At 47.9% G+C, this 16,833-nt stretch overlaps 2 protein-coding genes across 3 annotated transcripts in view; both read left to right on the top strand.

Annotated features, from left to right (window-relative positions):
- SLC39A4 (solute carrier family 39 member 4) overlaps positions 1–2,073 on the top strand; it is a 70,265-nt gene extending 68,192 nt beyond the window's left edge. For both annotated transcript variants that reach the window (XM_082235617.1, XM_082235616.1), the window contains one exon: positions 391–2,073. In XM_082235617.1, coding sequence (XP_082091743.1) covers positions 391–519 — 129 coding nt within the window. In that variant the 3' untranslated portion in view covers positions 520–2,073. The remainder of the gene's footprint in view (positions 1–390) is intronic.
- A 4,947-nt stretch (positions 2,074–7,020) lies between these two features.
- CPSF1 (cleavage and polyadenylation specific factor 1) overlaps positions 7,021–16,833 on the top strand; it is a 42,459-nt gene continuing 32,646 nt past the window's right edge. The window contains exons 1-5 of the mRNA XM_082235466.1: positions 7,021–7,114; positions 12,900–13,056; positions 14,583–14,610; positions 15,408–15,541; positions 16,387–16,467. Coding sequence (XP_082091592.1) covers positions 12,913–13,056; positions 14,583–14,610; positions 15,408–15,541; positions 16,387–16,467 — 387 coding nt within the window. The 5' untranslated portion in view covers positions 7,021–7,114; positions 12,900–12,912. The remainder of the gene's footprint in view (positions 7,115–12,899; positions 13,057–14,582; positions 14,611–15,407; positions 15,542–16,386; positions 16,468–16,833) is intronic.

The raw sequence follows: 16,833 nt of genomic DNA, 5'->3' as shown, positions 1-16,833 counted from the left end.
CTCACCTTCTCTTCCAAGGAGTGCACAGTATCATACACGGTTCTCCCTCCCATCTTAATTAATCCCCACAACAACAGCCCTGTGTGGGAGGTTAGGCTGAGAGGCAGTGGCTGGCTCAGGAAGCTTCGTGATGGCCAGGCGTGGATTCGAACCTTGGTCTCCTGGGTCCTAGTATGATGCCCTAACCACTGCACCACACTGTCTCTGATGTACACAAACAATAGATGGCATGAATGAGATCTGTGGGCAATTTCTGGAAGAGTGGGACAAGGAAGGGAAGGGAAAGGGGTGGGTTAAAGAATTAGACTGAAATCGGGGCACAAGGAGACTGGGGTTGTGGGACCCAATCTGTGGTGCTCGCTAATCTCCCCTCTCTGCTCTGGTTTGCAGCTCCCGGCCCTGATGAACGTGAAAGATAAGCGCCCGTGGCTCCTCTTTGCCCTGCAAAATGTGGGACTCTTGGCTGGCTGGGGCATCCTGCTGCTGCTTTCCATCTTTGAGGACAGAATCGCACTTTGAGCGCAGCCGGGCACCTCTCATTTGCCTGCCGGCGTGGCGAGGTCCGGGCTGTCCTTCGCCAGAGACTAGAGAGTGGGCGGACAAAGGCCCGGCTGTCATCATCCTCAAAATCAAAGACTGGGGACTTTCTTTGCCACCCATGCCCACAGCATGGCCTTGAACGATGCCCATGCAACAGCTCCCCTCTCCCTCTTCTCTTATTTATTGCATTTCGACACGCCACCCCAATCTCTGAACGGTACGCGATTCCAGGGGTTGCAGGCGTGCTTGACCCAGGGTCTGGTCTTCCTTTGGAAATTGGGCACAGCAGAGACTGTGGCGTCTCTACGATATATGGTTTATTTACCTGTCTACACAACCCGAGTCTAGATGGTGGGCCGATAGCGGAATTCCAGCTAGGCTTTGTCCCCATCTACAATCTTTACTTGAAACACAATGCCCCCCAAAGCTGGGCAAGGGAATGGTCGTTGGGCCAGTGAAGGGGCCCCTCTGAGTCTCTGGGGCCAGTGCCCAACTGTGCTGACCGCTGGTGTGAGTAATAAGGGACAAATTCAGAAGCCAAAAGCTAGTCCTAGCTGGGTAAATCAAGGGGAAGAAAGCTGCTAGTTCAGGGGTGAGAGACCAGGGGTTCGTCCCTGGCGTGTCCTGTTAAAAGCATCTTAGCTGGCGAGGCCACAAAAGGAAGATGCTTCTCTGCTTGGGACCCTGGAAAGACTAGCATGACTTATATTAAGACAGCCCTCTGGGCGGGACACAAGCTGGCTGGGCCTGATGGGCATTGTAGTCCGGAACAGCTGGAGCAGCTCCAGCTTGGCAAAATCAGGTGTAATAATTCTGCAGGGATGGATTTAGGGCTATGCTTGTGGGGCACCCGCACTGGGCGCTGAGCCGAGGCGCTGGGCTTTGGGAAGGACGCATGAAGCTCCTTCCGCCTCCTTCCAAAAGCCTAGTTAGTGCTTTCCCAGCTTTGGGAAGGAGCTGGAAGGGCTCTGGGACTCTGCCAGAGTCCTTGCACCTCCTTTCCAAAGTCTGGTGCCTCCTTACCCACCTTTGGGAAGGCAGTGAGAGGGCTGGGGTGTCAAATGTTGGCCTTGCACGGGGTGTTGTCAGGGACTGTGTTGAGGAGGGCTGCACTGAGGAGGAATGGGGGAAGTCCACCCCCCTGCTCCAGACCCTGAATCTTCCCAAGAGCAGGAAGACAGTATAGATTTGGAACAGTGGTTTGTAGAGGGACATAGTTCAGAAGGCAGCAGCTGGGAAATACTGGATGGGCAACAGCTAGGAGAAGAAACATTGGGAGAGAGAGGGTTAACAGATTCACTGTTTCTGGAAAGCATTCCTCCGCTTTCCCCAAGGTCAAGAAGAGCTGAGAAAGCGGCAAAACAGAAAGCACACAAAGCACAGAGGGGACAGGCTCAGATTACAAGACATAGCAGTGATGTGGATTAATAAGGATTTAAGGGGGTGGGATTCTTAATTCGGAGCACCACCATTTCTAGGAGATGGGTTCTTCGTTCTCTCGCTATGATTATTAAAGTTTCTAACCAATAAGAAGACTCCTTTTCCTTTGTTCTGCTTATCTACTGCCACGGGGGGGGGGGGGGGCGATTCCCTGAAGCCTGACAGGTGCCATAGTACTCAAGTCAGTTCCGCAATCGGTTTTTTTTATACACACACACACACACACACATTTTTATTAATTTTAAAATATATCATTTCCAACAGTCATTTAACATAACATCTTATACAATATTTTAGACTTCCGTCAACAACCTCTGAAGATTTTCCGTTCTTTATCACTTGTTCTGCATTTCTTAGTTTCTCTATTACTTTTAATTATCATTAACTAATAATTCTCTTCATAGTCTTCCTTGCAATATTTCACATAATCCTCCTTACAGAATTTCTTGCAGTCCTACTAGCGTAATCTGTTTATTACAATTGCTTTTCAAATAATTCAAAATAAAAAAATTCCTTCCAGTAGCACCTTAAAGACCAACCAAGTTAGTTCTTGGTATGAGCTTTCGTGTGCATGCACACTTCTTCAGATACAGGTATCTGAAGAAGTGTGCATGCACACGAAAGCTCATACCAAGAACTAACTTAGTTGGTCTTTAAGGTGCTACTGGAAGGAATTTTTTTATTTTGACTATGGCAGACCAACACGGCTGCCTATCTGTAACTCAAATAATTCAAGTCTTCTAAGAATCTCTGGTCCCGCAGGTTTCGAATCCTTCCTGTTAATTTATCTAATTCTGCATAGTCCATTAATTTCATTTGCCATTCTTCTTTCGTCGGTAATTCTTCTTGCTTCCATTTTTGTGCCAATAATATTCTTGCTGCCGAATTCCTCAGTCGTTCTATGGCTCAATTTCTATCTCACATTTGAGGAGCTGGGCCTACTGTTTGCCCTCGGGGTGAAGGAAAGTGTCGTCCCTTTCTCGCCTTCCTTCAAAAACTCGTCCGCTGGGTTTCAAAAGAGAGGTGCTGCTGCATCTCAAATCGAGCCGGAAGATGCGCCTTTTGATTGGAAGACCTGCCTATCCCCCTTCCAATATGTCTGAGGTTGGGCTGTAGATAATTCAGCGGCAAGGACTCCACACGTGCTCTGTGGCACTCTGGTCCTTACCCCTTGCTGCTGCAAATCTGGTGCCTGGAGTCCAGCGAAGAAGCCCAGCCAAACCCTCCCTTTTCTCCTTCTCAACATCATGTTCTTTCCAAAGAGTTTTATCTGGGAGCCATGCTATCTTTCTGCCCCCAAATCCATAAGGTGCTGTCCAGAATCCAGACGAAGGGATCTCTCTGCCCTGACCCTGGGCACAGCAACCGTCACGCAGGCTGCGGTAGAATGATGGGTGACCAATGTAGTGGAATCTGTGTGTGGAATCAATGTGTGGAATCTACTGTTTCCTGTCTTGTCAATGGTAAAGAAAAATCTGTGGGTTTTAAGCGTTTCTCATTCATTGCCTTGCAATGCACGTTTGGATCAGGGAAAGAGCTTGCAGCTGCAGAGTGGAGGGTGCTAGGGGAGAAGAAACCTCTGGGCAGATATTTATGATGGACCCCAAGCCTAGAGGCTAAACTGGGAGAAACACAACTCATTTCTAACTGCAAGGGTCTGTGTACATGGCTGTTATGGAAAAATCTAGGTGTGAGGCTGCTCAGTCACCCAGCTCATCAGGCAGAGCCCGCGGGTCCCTGCGGAATAAAGGAAGGAGTCCAGCCACCAATCGGAGCAAATAGCTGTAGACCAAAGTTTATTTCGCAACAGGTTCAAAGAGGAATTTTGAACCCCGAGGATGGGGTGACAAAGACTTTTAAAACTTTCCCACCATATCTCAGAATACAGTTCATACAGCATCATTGCTACATCACTGACATGTCACAAAAGGGGAGGGATAGACAGGGGTTACACTACTTTAACCTTGGCAAACATGTCCAGACAAGTCCTTGGTATAAGATTAGCATTCCGTAACAAGGCCATTGTCATCAAATCATGATTTGTTTGTTTGTTCCCCTGCCCTTCACCCTAAGGCCCCAGGCCAGGTTACAGCATTAAAACACAATATTGAAAACAACTTACAATCATAAGGTAAAAGTAAAGGGACCCCTGACCATTAGGTCCAGTCGTGGCTGACTCTGAGGTTGCGGCGCTCATCTCACTTTATTGGCCAAGGAAGCCGGCGTACAGCTTCCGGGTCATGTGGCCAGCATGACTATGCCACTTCTGGCGAACCAGAGCAGCGGAAATGCCGTTTACCTTCCCGCCGGAGCGGTACCTATTTATCTACTTGCACTTTGACGTGCTTTCAAACTGCTAGGTTGGCAGGAGCTGGGACCGAGCAACAGGAGCTCACCCCGTCGCGGGGATTCGAACCGCCAACCTTCTGATCGGCAAGTCCTAGGCTTTATGGTTTAACCCACAGCGCCACCTGGAATGCCACTTGCCCTGCATGATACAGGATTGTCCCTTATATCCAGTGCTACCTTTGTTAGAAAAAGAGGTGCCAGAACTCACCATGAACACTTCCCTCGTTCTCTTAGAATGGCTCTGGCTCCCACCTGAGAGTTGCTGGAGCTGAGTTCTGGCTGAAGGAAAAGCCCTGCGTACACTAGTGGACAAAATTGTGGCAACCTTTTGGAGAAAGCATTTCTGAGGTTTGATGGCTCGTAACAACACTTTTTTTTTTTTTAGTACTACCATAAAATTACTGTCTTTTTCGCTTTATAGGACGCACCTGACCATAGGACGCACCTTGTTTTAGAGGGGGAGAACAATAAAATTCTCCCCCTCTCTGCTCAGCGCCCCTTCAGCGAAGCGGCAGGAGAAACGGAGGCCCTTCCATTTCTCCTCCCGCTTGGCTGAAGGGGCGCTGCGCAGCTCTCCCTCTCTGCTGAAGCCAGGAGAGTCTTGCTCTCCCGGCTTCAGCAAAAGGAACCCGAAGCCTCTGGAGTGCAGCGCGAGTTCCCGCTGCACTCCAAAGGCTTCAGGCAGCTATCCCTGAAGCCTAGAGAGCGAGAGGTGTTGGTGCGCACCAACCCCTCTCGCACTCCAGGCTTCAGCGAAAGCAACGCGTAAGCTCCGGAGCGCAGAGGGAATGCTCCCTCTGCCCTCTGGAGGCTTTGCGTTGCTACCGCTGAAGCCAAGGAGCCTGTATTCGCTCCATAGGATGCATACACATTTCCCCTTAATTTTTGGAGGGGAAAAGTGCATCCTATAGAGCGAAAAATACGGTACATATCAATGGAAAGATAATTTAATGAAGAACGTAGTGGCGTTATGAGCCATCAAACCTCGGAAATACACTTTTCCCAAAAGCTTTCCTCAGTTTTGACCACTAGTGTATATCAGTGTAAAATGCTATGTCCTGTATTGATTAAATAATGTTGTAAACAAAATCTGCCCTTATTTCCCTTATGGGGGACACAAGAGCCCTTATAGAGTCCTTTGTAGGTTCTCCATCGGCAGGAGTAAAGAACAGAGGCTAACCAGAGAATATTGAGAAGCAAAGCAGCCTGTAAGCCTGATCTTTATTGAACTGTTGCAACAGAACAAAGGTGTGCGTGGCCTTTTATAGACATTTTAAATTGCCCGCCCTGGAGTCCGAGACCACCCCCAGAAACCTCACACATACATCACAGAAGGGGTGTAGCCCAAGACCACCACCCCAGATACATCATACCTACATCACAGAAAAGGCGGTCTACAACAGAAATTTGAATGTTGTTGTTTTTCCTGTCTGCCAGGTTATCTGATAATGCCTTATCTGATTGCCTTTCCTGGTAGTCTGGCTATTCCTTTGAGATGGCGATTTCCCAATTCCTGAGACAATGGGAAGGGTCCCTCACCCCCTCCCTCCTTGCAGAGAAACATTTGGTCAGTTTTGGTAGTCAAAATGTTTTCAGGACGGTCTTTCTGTGCTGCTCCAGACATGTGGTTTATATATTTATGTATGTGTTTGCTTGGTGCATTTATGAACATTTATTAAATGTTGTTGTTGTTGTTTAGTCGTTTAGTCGTGTTCGCCTCTCTGTGACCCCCTGGACCAGAGCACGCCAGGCCCTCCTGTCTTCCACTGCCTCCCGCAGTTTGGTCAAACTCATGCTGGCAGCTTCAAGAACACTGTCCCACCATCTCATCCTCCGTCGTCCCCTTCTCCTTGTGCCCTCCATCTTTCCCAACATCAGGGTCTTTTCCAGGGAGTCCTCTCTTCTCATGAGGTGGCCAAAGTCTTGGAGCCTCAGCTTCAGGATCTGTCCTTCCAGTGAGCACTCAGGGCTGATTTCCTTCAGAATGGAGAGGTTGGATCTTCTTGCAGTCCATGGGACTCTCAAGAGTCTCCTCCAGCACCATAATTCAAAAGCATCAATTCTTCGGCGATCAGCCTTCTTTATGGTCCAGCTCTCACTTGCATACATCACTACTGGGAAAACCATGGCTTTTACTATACGGACCTTTGTTGGCAAGGTGATGTCTCTGCTTTTTAAGATGCTGTCTGGGTTTGGCATTGCTTTTCTCCCAAGGAGCAGGCGTCTTTTAATTTTGTGACCGCTGTCACCATCTGCAGTGATCATGGAGCTCAAGAAAATAAAATCTCATATATATGAGACCTAATTTTTTTAATAATAATAATAATAATAATAATAATAATAATAATAATAATAATGTAATAATAATAATAACAATCACCCACCTTTATGTATTGACCCCCTTTCTTCTCTGCTTCTGCACTCTCTCTTCTCCCTCTCTCAATTCCCCCCTTGCTTCTCTCTTTCCCTTTTCCCCCTCCTCCCTCCCCACATCCCTCCCAGGACAAGGCTTCTTCCATTTGCCCCCCAAACGCCTCTCCCTGCCTCACAAGTTCAACCCCGCGCGGCAGCTCTACACTTTCCCAGCTCTATCGTTTCGTCCCGCTCGACGAGGCCCTTGCCATTGGACCTCCGGCTTGCCGCTCATTCCCCTCCCCGCCAATCAGGATTCCGGTTCCGCCTTCCCCCTCGCGGTTGGGCCGAAGGTTCCGGCGGGAGCGGTTTCCTCCCGGACCGCTTATGCCCGCGCACCCCGCCGGCTGAGGGGGAGTTGAGGGCGGGGGAGGTAAGGCCGGGGCCCGGGATGGGGGGGGGACGGCGGGAGGGGAGAAGCCGAGGGGCGAGGCCGCCTGGGGAGGGGGGAGAGGAGGGCGAAGGGGAGCCGGTCCGTCCCGTGAAACTGGCCCTCCGAGGAGCCCCGGGCAGGGTGGCCCTTGAGGGCGGCCTTGGGCCCCTGCAGGAGCGGCTCCAGTGAACGGGGCCCCCTCGCCCGACCCCCGCGAGAGCAAGGCCCCAGAGCAAGGCCTCGGGGCTCTGCCCTCCCTCCCCCCTCAGTATATATCATATCCAATATATGCCATATATGAGATCATCTATATCGTAAGCATATATTTATCAGGGATTTTTTATATATATAATATAATTTAAAAATATATATTTTATTAAGTATATCACACACACACACACATACCATGGGGTCACGAAGAATCAGACACAACTAAACGACTAAACCAACAAATCAAATATATGTCATATATTTCATGCACATACAGTGGTGCCCCACAAGACGAACGCCTCGCAAGACGGAAAACCCGCTAGACGAAAGGGTTTTCCGTTTTGGAGGCGCTTCGCAAGACGAATTTCCCTATGGGCTTGCTTCGCAAGACGAAAGCCCATAGGGAAATCTCCGGGACAGCGGGGAAGCGCAGCGCGTCTTCCCCACTGTCCTCGGACCTCCTCCTGCCGCCCGGCATCGGAACGAAGCTCCGATGCCGGGCGGGGGGGGGGGGACACCTCCCGCCACCCGGCATCGGATGGCTGTCCTGAAGACTTGCGGTGGGAGGAGGGTTTTCCTTCCCACCGCCAACATTCGGAATGCTGTTCTGAATGTTGGCGGTGGGGAGGAAAAAACCTCCTCCCACCGCAAGCCCCGGGGAACAGAGGAGAAGCGCTGCGCCCCTTCCCCTCTGTTCCCGTACCTGTCCTGAAGGCTTGCGGTGGGGAGAAAAGCCCTTCTCCGCACCGCCAGCCTGGCAAGCGGTTTCCATAGGAACGCATTAATTGATTTTCAATGCATTCCTATGGGAAACCGTGCTTCGCAAGACGAAAAACTCGCAAGAAGAAAAAACTTGCGGAACGAATTAATTTCGTCTTGCGAGGCACCACTGTATCTCTATCATATATGATTTTTTTAAAAAATATTTTATTAAATATGTATCATATATATCAAATATATGTCATATATCGTGTGTGTGTGTATATATATATATATATATATATATATATGCTTTCGTAGATTTTCACGGGTACAGGAATGCAGGTTTTGGTGTCTTCGGGTGTCTTCCCGTGTAAGAGTCGGGGTGTCTGTGCGACGTTTCGACGAGGTCTCACTCGTCATCTTCAGGCTGGTGCTTTCGGCTTCTTGTTACTGGAACAGAGCAGTAACAAGAAGCCGAAAGCACCAGCCTGAAGATGACGAGTGAGACCTCGTCGAAACGTCGCACAGACACCCCGACTCTTACACGGGAAGACACCCGAAGACACCAAAACCTGCATATATATATATATATATATATATATATTTGCTTTCGTAGATTTTCACGGGTACAGGAATGCAGGAATGCAGGTCTTACACGGGAATACAGGAATGCAGGTCTTACACGGGAAGACACCCGAAGACACCAAAACCTGCATATATATATATATATATACACACACACACACACACACACACAGTGGTACCTCACATTACATACCCTTCAGGTTACCTAAAGTGGTGCTTCAGGTTAAGAACAGTTTCAGGTTAAGAATGGACGTCCGGAACGAATTAAGTTCTTAACCCGCGGTACCACTATATATATATAGACACCAAAACCTGCATTCCTGTACCCGTGAAAATCTACGAAAGCAAATATATATATATATATATATATATTTGCTTTCGTAGATTTTCACGGGTACAGGAATGCAGGTTTTGGTGTCTTCGGGTGTCTTCCCCTGTAAGAGTCGGGGTGTCTGTGCGACGTTTCGACGAGGTCTCACTCGTCATCTTCAGGCTGGTGCTTTCGGCTTCTTGTTACTGGAACAGAGCAGAGTCTGGTGTTTGAGTTCCTATAAATACTGTTGAGGGGTGTGGTGTATAGCCTCCAACGTTCTGGGCAGAGAGGAAGTTCCTAGATTAGTTCCAACACATGAAAGAAACAGGACACGAAATTAATTTTGCAGATTCCAAATTGCTCTTTAACATGGAACATCACCACAAGAGAATAATCATGGAAGCCATCGAGATAGAGAAACACCCTCACAACATGAACAAGCGTGACGACACGTCCCGCCTGCCAGACATCTGGAAATTAGCCCTCCCCACAAAAACCGACACCAGAACCAGAGGCACACAGAACGCCGTCACCAATCAACCACACCAGACCCAAACCCAGACCCTCTCCACAGACATATTACAGACTCCATCCAGTAACCAAACTATAGTGGCACCTCCGGATGCTGCACCCCCCTGCAATCCCTACACAGATCTGGCTGGCACAAGGCACAAAACCATAGCTCGCCCCTATACACGAAGCCAAGCCAGAGCACAACTAAATGCAGCACAGCCATCTTCTCAGAAAAACTCTTCACAAGCTCAAGAGGTCAAGACACGAAAGCTTTAGCAACTAATCTACACTTAATGACCCACCCAGTGATATTCAGAATATCACTCATGAAATCACCCAAGATATCCCTCAAGTAATTAAGGAACAAAAGAAGAAAAGGCACACTAATCTAGGAACTTCCTCTCTGCCCAGAACGTTGGAGGCTATACACCACACCCCTCAACAGTATTTATAGGAACTCAAACACCAGACTCTGCTCTGTTCCAGTAACAAGAAGCCGAAAGCACCAGCCTGAAGATGACGAGTGAGACCTCGTCGAAACGTCGCACAGACACCCCGACTCTTACACGGGAAGACACCCGAAGACACCAAAACCTGCATATATATATATATATATATATATATATATATATATATATATATATAAAGATATTTATTAGCATTTTCACAAATTTTATAAGACATAAAAATCACAAAAAACACCAAAAAAGAAAAACAGAAATACATACAAAAAGACAAGAGAAAAATGAAAACCACATATATAACTTCATTCCCTTATGTTCATAAAAATTTCTTTCCCGACTTCCTCATACCTCTCCTTACTGCATTCCATTCTCTAATTAATTCTCTTCAACAAATCCTTCCCTTAATTTCTATTAAACTTTTCAGCTTTCTTTTCATATTTACGTAATAATTACAGCTAGCAGCCCCTTAATTTCAGAATCAACATCGTCTTAACATTCTGCAATTTTACAATATTTCTTAAGATAGTCATTAAATTTCTTCCAATCTTCTTCCGCCGTCGCTTTCCCCTGGTCTCGGATTCTGCCAGTCATCTCTGCCAGTCCCATATAGTCTATAACTTTCACCTGCCATTCTTCCACGGTGGGTAGTTCTTCTGTCTTCCAATACTTTGCGATGAGTATTCTTGCTGCTGTTGTGGCGTACATAAAGAATGTCCTATCCTTCTTTGACACCAATTGGCCGACCATACCCAGGAGCAAGGCCTCTGGTTTCTTCAAGAAGGTATATTTAAATACCTTTTTCATTTCATTATAAATCTTCTCCCAGAAAGCCTTAATCCTTGGGCACGTCCACCAAAGATGAAAGAATGTACCTTCAGTCTCTTTACATTTCCAACATTTATTGTCAGACAAGTGGTAAATTTTTGCAAGTTTGACTGGGGTCATGTACCACCTATAAATCATTTTCATAATATTTTCTTTTAAGGCATTACATGCCGTAAATTTTATACCGGTGGTCCATAACCGTTCCCAGTCTTCAAACATAATGTTATGACCAATATCTTGTGCCCACTTGATCATAGCTGATTTAACTCTTTCATCCTGTGTATTCCATTCCAACAGCAAGTTATACATTTTTGACAAATTCTTAGTTTTGGATTCTAACAGTTCTGTCTCCAATTTCGATTTTTCCACCTGAAAACCATTTTCCCGCGGTACCACTATATAGTGGAAGACAGGAGTGCCTGGTGTGTTCTTGTCCATGGGGTCACAAAGAGTCAGACACGACTAAACGACTAAACAAACATATCAAATATATGTCATATATTTCATGCACATATCTCTATCATATATGATTTTTTAAAAAATATTTTATTAAATATGTATCATATATATCAAATATATGTCATACACACACACACACACACACAGTCATACTTCAGGTAGAAGTAGCTTCGGGTTGAGCATTTTTGGGTTGCTCTCCGTGGCGACCCAGAAGTAATGGCGCACGTTACTTCCGGGTTTCGCCACATGCACAGACTCTCAAAATGATATCACACGCATGCACGGAAGCGGCAAATCGCAACCCACAGACGCGGGTTGTGTTCGCTTCAGGATGCGAATGGGGCTCCGGAACGGATCGCATTCGCATCCAGAGGTACCACTGTATATGATTTTTACAAAATATTTTATTAAACAAACATTACATACAAAAAACAAACTAATCTTATATTGGATATTTCTAGACTTAAGATCATTATTAAAGTATACATAAATTGTCAAGAAATCTAGAATAGATGTATATTATATAAAGGAAATAAGAAGAGAGAGGGGAAAAGAAGAAAAGGAAAACGCACAACGATAAAACCAAAAAATTAACATAACTAAAAGTAACTGTCAAACAAAAAGCATTATTTGATTAATTCAAACTGGTACCAGGGAGAAATCTTGGATGGATCAAATATCAGAGTTGCCTGGGTTACCCAAAAATGCTTCCTCCCCAACTATTCTGGTCACTTCAGAGGATTGGTGGTCTCTCAGGTGTTGTTGGACCCCAGCGCTCATCAGCCGCAGCTATCAGGGACAATGGTCTGGGATGATGGAAGTTGCAGTCCAACATTTGGAGTGCCACAAGTTTCCCATCTCTGCAATACACTGCTGGGCCATGTCTATGAGGGATTAATTGCGCTAGCCATATTGCTTTAAGCTTATCTGTCAGTTCAGATGAATATAGCGCTACCCCAAAGACAGCTGTCAGTCAGGCCCCAATGTGTGGATGCCGGGGTGAGGGAAGTGTCTCCTGGGAGTAGCTCATGCGACCCCCTCCAGAGGTTACTGTACTACAACTCCCACCATCCCTGACCTTTTGCCACGTTGGCTGGGGTTGGAGTCGAGCGGTATCTGGAAAGCACCAGATTGGCCATCCCAACTCCATTTTATTTCATAAAATCTGTACACTGCTTGTGGTTTTTTTTTTAAGAATCCTCAAAGTGGTTTGCTAAGAGAAAGAAACAAGAAAATTGCCTTTAAAAACAACTTTTTGAAACGTTCGGAAGATAAAATCAGCAATAAACTAAAAACAGATTAAAACACACACGTGTCTGAGTAGGCTTGTCTGAATTAAAATGTTTTTAGCAAGCACTTTAAAGATTACACAGAAGGCACCTGCCTGATGTCAATTGGCAGGGAGTTCCAAAGTCTATGTGCTACCGCCCTAAAAGATCGATTTCTTGTAAATGTGGAAGGAGTATTATGTGACAGCTGCAATAGTTGCTCAGGTTGAAGTAGTTGATTGGGCCCATATGGGGTAAGGTGATCTTGTAGGTAAACTGGTCCCATGTTGTGATCTATTGCAGGTAACGTAGCAGCAGAGTCCCCTCCTTTGGCGCAGCTAGTTGGCAGCTAGTTGGCAGACATCTCTCAGGGCCAGGTCCTGCTGTGGGCTTGTGTCCTGGCCTGCTTGCCGCTTTCCCCACACTTGAGTTGTGCCTTTCTGCAGGGAGCCTGCGGAGATGTATGCCGTGTACAAGCAGGCGCACCCTCCCACTGGGCTGGAGTTTTCCATGTACTGTAACTTTTTCTCCAACGCCGAGCGCAACTTGGTGGCGGCAGGGACCTCTCAGCTGTACGTGTACAGACTCAACCATGACTCTGAGGTACGGTGGAGCGCCTGCTTGGGGGCGATGTATATGCTGGAGGGATCCAGGAGGGAGGGAGCCATGGCCTTTCACTTTTGTGGTCGGTGTGCATCTCCTGAAAACAACAGGCCGTGGGTTTGGCAACAACGAAAGAGTTCTTTCCCACAATGTAAAATTGTGGAGCACCTGAAACTGAGTATATAACCCTGCCTCAGACAAGTGGTCTTGACAAATGGGGAGAGGCCTGGCCCAGCAGTGTTGGAGAGCCAGGCTTAAACAGGATGCAGCCCCCGCCCAGGGACATTAGCTGATTGTCAGGTAGGCATGGTTAGGAGGAAATGGCATAGGAACCCCCAACAGGCCAAGATTGGCCTGTGGGCCAGAAGTTTCTCACTCTTTAGTTCAGGGCACATCTCTGAGTTTTGCCTCCAGCTTCCCAAGGGCATATGCCCTGCAGGATTTCTCCTGTTCGGTGATAATGCTGAACTTGGATGAGGCAACTTCCCCTTACTGGCGTCCCTGGAAACTGATTTCTACCCCCACCCGCCCCAAGCATGGATGTGGCCTTGCAGCTCTCACTGAACTGCGTTAGGATGGAAAGTGCCTGTAAGGACTGGAACTGGCCGTCCCTCCCTCCCCGCTTCCAATCTCTCTCACAAACACAGCCTTGCCGTTAAGCACCCACCTCGTCACCTAAAGCAACAAGAAACTGCATGCAGGCGAATTCATAGACTTGTGTGTTGGCTGGCAGATGTGTGGAGCGTTCAAACCGTCCTCTGCACCAAGTGCAGAAATGCAGCAGAGACTGCTGGGCGAGCATTGGAGCTCCCCGCCTTTTTTTGCAGGCTATTAACTTTTGTGGGCCAATTTGCAAAGCTGCACAAACCCCGTATCCTGCCCCTCTGCTCTTCCCATGCCAGATGGTGGTCCTGGCATGGGTGCCTTTTGTGTAATTGCTTCCAGCACTCAAGTAGATTCCCTGGAGCTCTTCTTCTTTTTGAGCCGGCCTGGAATTAACGTTCCTTTTGCAGAGAAAGAGTGATGGTGGCCCAGCAGGGCGGATTTGCTGACCTGCTCTTTTTTAGAAGATAGAAGGAACTGACTGTGGCACCCTTTGCAGCAGGGAGGCCTGGAAAACCCTGGCCCTGCTCCCTAGGATGGGTGTTTCATCCAGAGCCAAAGAGGCCCGAAAGACAGCTGAAATGTTAGAAATGGGTAGCGTCAACTGGGGAGTTGGGTTGGAGAAACCTGACGCAGTCTGAGAGCCACGGAATAATTTGGGTTGGTGTGGTTATGGGGTGCATTATGGTTCTGGGCTGCATCCTCGGGGTGTGCAGTTCTGGGGGTGGAAGGGAAAGCAATGCACAGGTGATTTGCCATTCTTTCCTTTCTCTCTGGAGCCTTAATGCAGCTTTGAGCAATGCCTTGGCACACTGCCCCAGAGAGCCGGGAGGTGCTGGCCTCCTCAGCCAGACTGTGCAGCCGGTGCAGTGCGCCTGCATTGATGCTGCAGGACTGACGGTTTTCCTTTGCTTCTCTTCTAGACCTCGACCAAAAATGACAGGATCTCTGGTGAGTGGGGAGCTGGGGCTGCAGTGTGCAGGCATTGGGGCGGGGGGGGGGAGCGGGAGTCTGGGCAAAGGAGCTGTGGAACCAGAAAGCTTGTATTAAGAGGTTTCCTTGGAAGAAGACTGCTTGAAGGAAGCTGCTTCTGCAACCCCCATGGGTAGCTCAGCTGGGAGAGCAGCACACTGAGGGTCCAGGGTTCAAATCACTGGGCAGGCATGATTTTATACCAGTTCCTGGGAACCACAGGAGGGGAGAGCACTCTTCTGCTTGAATCTTGCTTGTGGGTTTCCCATAAGGGCATCTTGTTGGCCACTGTGAGAACAGGTTGCTGCACTAGATGGACTGCTGGCCTGAGCCAGCAGGTTGTTGTTATATTCTTATAGTGGGCTCTGATTTTCTTGCCCGGCAGGCTCTCCCAGGTGCTGTCTTGGGGCCGTAAGTGCTTGGTTGCTTCTGGTGCCAGTTCTCAATTCTTGAAAAGAAACAGCACGGCCACCTGGCCACCAGCGTTGAAACACACTGAGGTTGGCTTTCCATGCTAAGCCCATCTTACATTAGGCAGGCCTAATGTAAAGACTTGCTAGGAACAGGTCCTCTCCCCTTCACCTAAAGCAGAACATTTAGGTGGTCCTTTCACTGGTCTTGGTAACATCCACGGGCTGAGTTCACCTGGGGGCAGGATGCAGGCTGAAAGGTTTTGAAGGCTTCTTTCAGGCACAGAAATACGAGTTGTGGGAAGGGGCTCTGTGTGCAGCAAGGGCCTCAGAGCCTAATGCGCCTCCGCTTGCTGTCTTGCGCAGAAGGCAAAGGTCACAAGGAGAAACTCGAGCTGGTGGCTGCCTTCTCCTTCTTTGGTAATGTCATGTCCATGGCCAGCGTGCAGCTCGCGGGAGCCAAGCGAGATGCCCTCCTGCTCAGCTTCAAGGATGCCAAGGTAAGGGGTCGGCTTGGGTGGGGAGCCGTGAGATGCAGAGGGCGCAGGAGCCTCAAGGCACCCTGCTTGGGGAGCTTCACATCTTGGAGGTGGTGGAGGGTTTCGATAGGTAGTGGGGTATTATTATAAGTTAGTGGCCCTCAGAGCCTTTCCTAAGGGCCCCTGGCCCCTCGACATGCAGTTGACGGTTTATGGCACGCCTCCTGGGTGGCAATTTTGTCTGGCATGAGGCTAAACAAAATAGCCCTGGAGTTCTTAGGCTGAATGGAAGCCAAGTCCCTTTCCAGACAACTTTCCAGACCCTCGTGGGGAGAAAATGCTTCTGAATACCAGTTGCTGGAAGCCACAAGGAGGAGGTTTCTTGGGCTCGAATCCTGCCTGCTGGTTTCCCACAGCTTCTTAGAAGACAATGGAACTCTTAGTACAGCCTTCCTCAGGCTGGAACGTCCAGATTTTTGGACTACGGCTCCCATAATCGCCAGCCAGCACCAGTTTAGGAAAGGCTGCCTTGATGCACTGTGTGTCTTGCAGCAGTTAAATGAGTTTTTGTTTTGTGAAACAGGAAGAACTAAAGAGCAACCATGCAAATTGAGGAATGAGTTGCCTTAAAGCTCTTGGATTACACGGGGTTCTCCTTTAGGTTGGAAAAATGGGCTTGCAGCAGGCAGATTAGAAGTGAATAGGCACATGAGAAAATGTAGCAAGCTTTATTAGGGGAGGGAGGTAATTAGTTAAATTTATAGCCTGGCCCTCACTGTCTGTCAGGTTGATTATTACAATTTTCCACTAAAGAAAAAAAATGAAACTAGCAGATTGCCTCTAATTTCCTTTTTCCTGCCTCCTAGCTCTCCGTGGTGGAATATGATCCTGGCACCCACGACCTGAAAACTCTCTCCCTCCATTACTTTGAGGAGCCAGAGCTGAGGGTAGGTATCCTAAGGCTTGTGAAACAAAATAAAAAAAATTCTTCTACAAGCACCTTAGAGACCAACTAAGTTTGTTATTGGTATGAGCTTTTGTGTGCATGCACACTTCTTAAGATAGTATCTGAAGAAGTGTGCATGCACACAAAAGCTCATACCAATAACAAACTTAGTTGGTCTCTAAGGTGCTACTGGAAGGATTTTTAAAATTTTGTTTTGACTACGGCAGACCAACACGGCTACCTACCCGTAACTAGAACTAAGGCTTACACTTTAAGTTTTGAAAGCTGCTGTGGGAGGAGCTGCCACCTCTTTCATAGCCAAGGGACATTGTCAAATCTCTTGCAACCCCTGAGACTCTTAAGGCAG

The sequence above is a fragment of the Podarcis vaucheri genome (assembly GCF_965113315.1).
Source record: "Podarcis vaucheri genome assembly, chromosome: 8".
In the NCBI taxonomy this organism is placed as follows: Eukaryota; Metazoa; Chordata; class Lepidosauria; order Squamata; family Lacertidae; genus Podarcis; species Podarcis vaucheri.
Note: the sequence above shows the minus strand (reverse complement) of the source record. Positions and strands in the feature narration are given on the sequence as shown.